The sequence below is a fragment of the Cryptotermes secundus genome, unplaced genomic scaffold (genome assembly GCF_002891405.2).
Source record: "Cryptotermes secundus unplaced genomic scaffold, Csec_1.0 scaffold741, whole genome shotgun sequence".
Lineage (NCBI taxonomy): Eukaryota > Metazoa > Arthropoda > Insecta > Blattodea > Kalotermitidae > Cryptotermes > Cryptotermes secundus.
This window is the reverse complement of record NW_019724599.1, coordinates 608,551-617,095: the sequence shown is the minus strand read 5'-3', so window position 1 is coordinate 617,095 and position 8,545 is coordinate 608,551. Positions and strand designations below refer to the sequence as shown.

Genomic DNA, 8,545 nt, shown 5'->3' with positions numbered 1-8,545 from the left:
GGAGAGTACTTTGAAGGGAATTGAAGGTTTGTGCTTAAAGTTTGAATAAATAAGTTTAAAAAAAAATAAGTTCGGTTTCTTTTGGGTACCCCCTCGTAATATAATACTATATGCGGGACTAGCATGGACTATCTTTATTGTGTGCACTGTGTTGTGTATCACCATGTGGTATTATTATACAGCCATCAAATTGTTGAATTGTAATGTAAATATTTATTTTAATACCTTTAAGACTAATATTGATATAAATTACTGATATGGATCCATATTAGAACACAATTCAATAGTGAGTGACATCATGAATACTGCCTAATGATGATTCAGTTCGTTCAAAACATGTAGCAGTCACAGAATAATAAATAAAAGTTAATAAAGTGATATTGCTTTATTTATTGTGCTGATGGCCATATAATAATATCACATGAAATGGTAACATCAACAGATGAGATTTACAGCAGCCCAAATTTGGACAGACAGTTAATTACTTTGATTTAATTTGATTCTGCAATATAAATCAAATAGGTATTATGCCTAGTCTTCTTTCAACTGTACAACAGAATGTGAGGAGTGCCGATTGAAAAACAGAAAACTTCATTACACAATCAGTGTGACTGAGAAATATGATTCCTGATGCTAACAGCAGTAGGAATTTCTGGAAGTCACATCAGCCAGCAACTGGTGAGCTTGAGGTGTGAAAAGGCAGTTGGGCCTTTAATGGTGATAGTTTCTTGTTATTTGTTTCTAATTGGAGGATAGAAATTTATGTACCTGCCTGGTTCATTCAAACCACTCAATTAGAATCATGTGGTGGACGTATTTACTTCAAATTTTTCAACTAGGGAGAGTTGCTTTTCACATAGAAGACTTGTCAGAACACTCAGCAAATTCAATTGATCAAAGCAGATATATTCTGTTCCAGCTAAATTTTAAACTATACACACTTAACCATTTAGATCAACAGTGAACAATTTGCTTCGAAACTTATTTACAGAAGTTTAAATTTGGTGACTGAAGAAATGAAATCTAAATATTATACAGAGCGAGTAAAAAACTACCTCTTGCTTCCGTCTCAGTTATAATAGCAAAACTTGGGCATTGAGAAACTTATCTGTTCTCGTAAATCCTCATCAAAGTAACACAATGTAAGTTACAATTGTGGAAGTGGATCAGCTAATTATGCAATTTTGTTCTCTTCAGTTACAGTCTACAAACACAGTCCCAAGAAAGTCAAATGCCTACTTTAGCTAAGCTAAATCTACATCACTGCTAAGGTGAAACCATCTTCACCTTTACAGGATTATCCTATTGGTACTTCCAGCAGCACTATTGCCCTGGTGTTCACTCAGCCTCTAACAGAAATGAGTGCCAGGAATTAATTAAATAAATTTCCTGGGGAGTAAAGTGCAGCCGGCGCGTAAGGCTGACAACCTTACGCCATCTTTGAGCCGATTGTCTAGATAATGTGGGACCCTCAACGTCTCACAACCTTATGGGTCTTCATGGCCTGGTACAGGGATAGCTTTACTTTTATCCAATCATTACCCTTAATTAATTACTATCCTGGTCCTACCATAGCCCTTCAATAACCTGTGATGCATCTCATATGTACTAAGGATACTGAACGGGTGGTTTGCAACATGACGCAACATAAAACCAAATTATTAATATAAAAGTGTGCAAAAACAGTGATGCCAAAATTACGAAACACCTGGAAACAGTATTCACACAATGCACTCACTTCCTGAAAGCAAGGTTCCGTCATCTTGTGGTACAACTGTAACATCTGTTGTACAGAATGTGTCATAAGCAGGATTTAAGCTATTTTAGTTTCAAAGCGGAGAGTTATGTAAAGTCTAACCATAACAGATCAGAGTGCCTAAAATATATCAACCAATCAAAGAGGGGCACTGATATAAATACCACCAACTCACAATTACCTGCAAGTCAGTAATCATAAGTCTAGAAACACTGACAGTATTATAATATCTAGTATGGTGTATGGTGTATAGTGTATGTACTCTTCTAAACCAACTTTTTAATTCCACTATGTTTCACAACTTCAAGGGCGCGGATAGTGACTTCCTACGGACTTGACCAAAGGGTCGGAGTTCGAGTCCTGGTAGGGCCAAAAATTTTCACTTCTCCACTGGTAAGGCCAAGAATTTTCCCTTCTCCACGTCTAGACCGGCCCTGGGGCCTACCCAGCCTTCTATCCAATGTGTACCGGGTGTAAAGCGGCAGGGGCGTGAAGTTGACCACTAACCTCCGCCTAGTAAGACAATGTGGATCTATACTTCCACTCCCTCATACGCCTTCATGGCATAGTTCTTAATTAGTTAAGTACAGGGACAACTTTACATTTTATCATTACTTCCACAAGTGTAAAATATAAAACTGCAGTCAATTGTCATTACTGAAAAATGAAAACCAAAAATCACAAGTTCCTGAATGTTCTGATGCATTGAAAATGGGAGAGCTGCAAAGTGTTATTCCAATCTCGAAATGGCATGTTCCATTAAAGTGCACGCTTTCATAACCTTAAAACTGACCGTTTGTTCCGCTGCATTTGTAACAACTTCTATTTTCTGTGATGACACCCTTACTTCTACGGATATTAAGTACCGACATCTTAAAAGTGCGGTCTGCGAAAGATTTCACTACTGACTTCCACATTACATTAAGCTTCCAATTTATTCGTTGCACGAACCTAGTGCAATATCACATTAGATTGCGAATTAACATACAATACGGTTCCAAACAGCCCTTAAAGTACTACACACATTAATTCAGATCGGTCAGGATTCTCTGATTGGCTCACACTTTTGCGATTCGATTAATTGCGATAGGTGTATTACGTTGATTATGATCGATTCTTAACATTTCCAGACTATCTAGTTTATGGAGGAAGCGCAGAGATGGCAGTTCTGCATGTTTCCCCTTCCCCCTTACCAAGTTTCTTTCCCAAGGTCATGACCGTCATGAAGGTCATGAAGTCATAAAAGTATCATTCGTTCCAACCGTTCGGTTAGTCATGGACGGTCACGGATTACAAAATAATGAGGGGAAAATTCAAAGCTACTGGCAAGCAACACTGGAACTTGTACGCATTACTATTTGCACAACAGCGACATCTAAATTCGATCTCTTAAAAGTTACCTGACCTATCATGAAAGCAGTCGCATAGCCCCCTTATACCTATTAATTACATTGCCGAAAATACATCGGCAATCATGCAGCTATTATGATCGATTAAAAAGGCGACCAAATTAACCTAATTCTCAACGCACCAATGAAGAATTTTCCATTACTTTGGTGTTTATATTGTCTCAATAGCACTTTCAGTAATGTCTGCATAATTAATGCTACACTGCCATACTTCCATTTATCTTTTTATTGCTTGTGGGTTGGGACTAACTCCCTTGTACTATTGTACCAGTCCCAGATGATAGGTGAGGGTGATTGTGGAGCAATTGGTGGAATGAAGATTGGCAGGGGAAACCGAAGTACTTGGAGAAAACCTGCCCCAGCGCCACTTTGTCCACCACAAATTCCACTTGACCAGACCCGGGCTGCTGCAATGGGAAGCCAGCGACTAACCACGAGTTATGGAGTGGCCTTTCCATTTACTTGTTGACATTCTTAATACAATACACAATTGTACCACAACGGCAGACCAGTAGCTATCGTGTAGGCCATGTGCTCTTCCAAACTGAAACAAGCCACTGGCCTACATTCCTGATGAACTACGGTACCATAATGTATTTGAAACAAACGCCCTGCAACCTCCGAGCTATTAATTTTATACTACAGCTGTTCAACATGATTCCATAGTGGAAACAAATTATACTCACTGCATTTCATGGTAAACTCTCTAAATCTTGACAAGCAAAACTAGTCCTGCACACATGAAAATTCATGACACAGTACTACGGAAACTCAGAAACATATAGACTACATTACTGTAATCAGACACGCATACTAATGAAGTACTTTTAATTGCTTAAATTGGTCCAGTAATTTCAACAGATTTCTTGGAGATGTCTGTAAAAACACATTACTTTCAAAGCTATATAAAACTAAAGAAACTGTGTGGCCATACAGTTACCTACAGAAAAGTATGAACTATCATGATTTTGATCCAGTCTACCTATCTATGGGTCTACAGCCCTTGTGGAACTTGGTCGCTCTTTCAGTTTCTTAATCTACACAAGGCCGGCAGGACTCCTAAGAAGGGGTATCAACCCATCACATGGCCCCACCCTCTAGTGGGATTCAAACCCATGATCCCAGTGTTCAAAAGAGCCTTAGACCAGGTGGCCAATGTGATCAGCCTTCATCCAAATAACGAACCAATTTTTTTTCCACTTCTATACCATTAAGTACTTGTGACTGACATGCATGTATGTGTGTATGAGTGGGCCATAACAACCGGCCCTTGCACTGCAACCTTCAATTACCTACTGTGCTTCCCCTTTGGATTAACCCTTTATTAATCCTACACTCTGAATGAAATGTAGGACTTTATTTATGGGGGCATCATAAGTCAGTTGGTTCCACAAAGAACTGACCCAAGTGACAAAATCTTAAATAAGCTATAGTCTCACAATCACATAGGATATTTGTAACAGACACTTAGACACAAGAAAATTTTTTACGTAAAATCCTTTGTGCCTTATCCAACTTTGGGACTACTGGATTAAAATCTAAATCAACCCAGGAAAATATATCAATGAAGGAAACCACTGTTAAATGAAATTGACAACTGCAGATTGTTCCCATTCTCTATTCTGCTACTAGCAGAATAGGTGAACAGAAACATCCCTTATACATGTACATTCATACACATTACCAAATTAACCACAAGACTTGTAAAATGTGAGATATTCATTTCTATGAAAATCCACATTATGGTCTACTGGATTATAATACCTTAACATCCTTGTAGGGGAGTACCCATATTTTGAAAGAACATGCTACCTGCTTCTTTGGGGTACTTGAACACCAACCCAGAAGATAGATGAATATGAACCATTCACATGAGCATTATCTTTCAACTGTTACTGCAAAGGAAAATGGAAAGATGTTTGGCTACGTTTTATTCCTGATATGATCAAGTGAAGGATTTAATACCAAAAGGCCAACAAAATAAAATTTCAAACACAAAACTGCATCATTTCATATACAGAGTGTCCCAGAAGGAATGTGTCAGACTTCCAGAGGGTGTTTCTTATGTTAAAGTATGCCGATATAACCCAAAACACCTATGCCCAAAGTTGAACGGTTACGGAGATAATGGCCTGAGAAAAGTGTGGTCTTCTGGCAGGTCCATGCACTATACCTGTCAGCTGACAAGTCTTATCAATGTTTGTCCTTGAGTGTGGTGATGACAGCTCACATTAGCCGCATACACTCGCATACCAGAATGTGCAGTCAGCAATGTTATGCCAGTGCTTGCCATTCATGTGTCATGTATAGTGCTTGGAACCCTAACGACAACTATGACATGGCGTGCAAGTTTTTTTGTAGTTCAATTTAATGGCTTCATGTCACTCACAAGTTAGTTTGATGTTACGTACATTATTAACATTACAGAAACCACATATTCCTGGCAGTTTTAATATGTATTTGGTAATCAACAAGTGTGTAACACCTGTCAAAGTTTCAAACTTCTCTGGCCATTATCTCCATAACTGTTCAACTTTGGACATAGGTGTTTTGGGTTATATCGGCATACTTTTTAACATAAGGAACACCCTCCTGAAGTTTGGCACATTCCTCCTGGGACACCCTGTATTTCCAAAATTATGAAGAGACACTACTTATTTTGTAATGTTCCAGTAACTGCGGCAGCCCTTCACACCTTACAAAATATGAGCTACATCTGAAATGAAGGTCTTCACAAAAGAAGTATCACATATTTTCTCCTTCAATATTTTAATGTCAAACTGTACAGGAGATATAACAAAATACACACTGAGGTAACATTCTTGAATTACACCATTCTCCGGAGCAATTCATTAATTTTATCTTCACGGTTACCAAAATCTCCTCCTTCTACATAATGGTTTGTCTTCTTGCGCCAGCCTCCAGTTGGTGTATTGAGCTGGAAATTGTGTAAGAAAACCATTTATATACTTATACAAGAAATTCCAAACAAAAAAGCAGAACAAAACGCCTGTGTCTTAACATTCATACAAGCCTTTCTAATGAAGAAATACAAAAGCTTTATATAAAATATTAACTTTTATCTTCAACAAGATGGAAGGTGGTAGCATAAGTTGAACGCTCACCACCATGGACTTGTTGAAACATCATGGAGGAAAAGCAAAGCAAAACAAGGTCAATAAACAAAATATATTGTCTACTGTGTATTTATTTTCTGAAAAAGCTCTAGAGGTCTGAATGGTCTAAGACACTGCTGTCCAAAAAGTATCCGACTTTATATTTTGCCACTATAAATAATGGTCAAAGGGGTGGAGAAACTGAACATGGTAGATGGGACTTTCATGCGCATGCATGATTTTCTGCAGACTTGCAACACCACCGGATGCGTCTGTGGTTGCCAGATAGCAAAGTAGTGTAACACATGTTCATCACATTCTCGTTTTGACAGAAACTTGGGGGTCACTAAAATTAAAGTGGTTCAACCGCTTTAAAAATGGCCGTATGTCGACGGACAGTGACCAGCGCTCCACAAGACCGTCAACGAGCTGAAATGCTGATGTCATTGAAAAAGTGCGGACACTGATTAGGGACGACCGTCACTTGTCCATCCGGAAAGTTGCTGATGAGGTTGGGATCAGCAGAGGTTCTACAAACACAATTTTTAACTGAAGATCTGGGCATGCGAAGAGTGGCGGCAAAATCTGTGCCCAAGCTGCTTTCGCCAGAGCACCAACAACTCTGCCTTGAGGTCGCACTGGATATGCTGCGGTGCTACAACAGGGATCCTGAGTTCCTGAAGACTGTGATCAATGGTGACGAGTCATGGGTGTATGGATATGACCCAGAAACCAAGGTCCAGGCATCACAATGGAAGCATCCAACATCCCCGAGGCCCAAAAAATCACAACAGGTTCGGAGCAATCTGAAGGTGATACAGACTGCTTTTTTTCAATTACCAGGGTGTTGCGCATCATGAGTATGCACCACTAGGGCAAACTGTCAATAAGGAGTATTACCAAGAAGTCCTCTGCCATCTTCATGATGCAGTTCAGCGCAAGAGACTGGAGCTGTAGGACACACGCAACTGGCAGCTGCATCGTGACAATGCCCCAGCTCATTCATCACACCTGATCCAGGGTTTCCTGGCCAAGCATGGCATTCCACAGGTTCGCCTGGCTCCCTACTTTCCTGACATGGCTCCTTGTGATTTCTGGCTGTTCCCAAGATTGAAGACATCACTAAAATGCTCCCGTTTTGACAGCCATGAGGACATCATACAGAACGTGATGGCGCAGTTGCATGCCATTCCAAAAGAAGACTTCCAGAATTGCTTCCAGTGATGGAAGGACCGCTGGCCTAAGTGTTTGGAGTCACAAGGGGCCTACTTTGAAGGGGATTAGGTATTGTAACCATCAAGATACAGAACTTTGTTCTCCCGGCCCAAGGTCAGATACTTTTTGGACAGAGCAGTATAAGTATTCCCGAAGTATGTGGAATTACATCAGCCTTTCAACAACATTCTTAATTTGGGGAATAAAAAGTCTGTTGGTGACATATGAAGTGAGTAAGGTGGTTGTGGAACAGCTGTTGTCTTGTGTTTCATCAGAAACTGATGGATTAATAGCAATGTGGGGTGGGTGCATTGTCAGCATGGAGCATCCATCGATTTGACCTCCAAGCATCGGACCTTTCTTTTTTCTGACAGCCTCATGAAGATGTTTCATTACTTCAAGATAATATTCCTTGGTCACTGTCTTGCCTTCTGGAAAAAATTCATGGTCAACAATGCCCTCAGAACTGGAAAAAAAAAAACTGTCAGCATGACTTTAACGCTTGACTACACTTGTCTTGCTTTTTTTTAACACTGTTAGCTTCATTTAAAAGCTCCTGACTCACATAAACTCAAATTTGTTTTTGCTCATCAGTCAAAAGGTATGGCACAAATTTGACTGCATCTGACTCATACCTATTATTATTATTATTATTATTATTATTGTTGTTGTTGTTGTTGTTGGAGGGGGTGGGTTTCCCCGTGCACTGCGACTAGTTGTTAATCTACTGTGCACCCCCCTTTAATATTCTACCAGTCCCCATGCCCTTCCAGTACTGGTGCTCACTATCAGCCCCGTTCTGCCAGCAAGGTCGGCCCTCTCTGGCAGTGGTCCCTGATACTTCCCCATCTACCGGAGGAATTGGAAACTACTTGGGCGGGTAACTTTGCCTAATTTTGCTCAGAGGCCTCCTAGAGACATGAGGATCTCTTACGTGCCGTAAATCTACGACACGGGACACACGGCTTAAAGTCCCTCCCGGAGGACTTGTTCCCTGAATTTTTCCGCCCTTAAAAATTCCACGACCTCCGCTGGGTTTGAACACGCAT

At 40.0% G+C, this 8,545-nt stretch overlaps 2 protein-coding genes across 3 annotated transcripts in view; both read right to left on the bottom strand.

The window, feature by feature from the left end:
- The window catches only part of LOC111862431 (probable enoyl-CoA hydratase echA8), a 12,863-nt gene extending 10,055 nt beyond the window's left edge, over positions 1-2,808 (bottom strand). For both annotated transcript variants that reach the window (XM_023847820.2, XM_023847819.2), the window contains exon 1: positions 2,550-2,808. In XM_023847820.2, coding sequence (XP_023703588.1) covers positions 2,550-2,673 — 124 coding nt within the window. In that variant the 5' untranslated portion in view covers positions 2,674-2,808. The remainder of the gene's footprint in view (positions 1-2,549) is intronic.
- Positions 2,809-5,908: 3,100 nt separating this feature from the next.
- Positions 5,909-8,545, bottom strand: part of LOC111862423 (60S ribosomal protein L7) — a 19,625-nt gene continuing 16,988 nt past the window's right edge. The window contains exon 7 of the mRNA XM_023847809.2: positions 5,909-6,103. Within this exon, the coding sequence (XP_023703577.1) occupies positions 5,993-6,103 (111 nt within the window). The 3' untranslated portion in view covers positions 5,909-5,992. The remainder of the gene's footprint in view (positions 6,104-8,545) is intronic.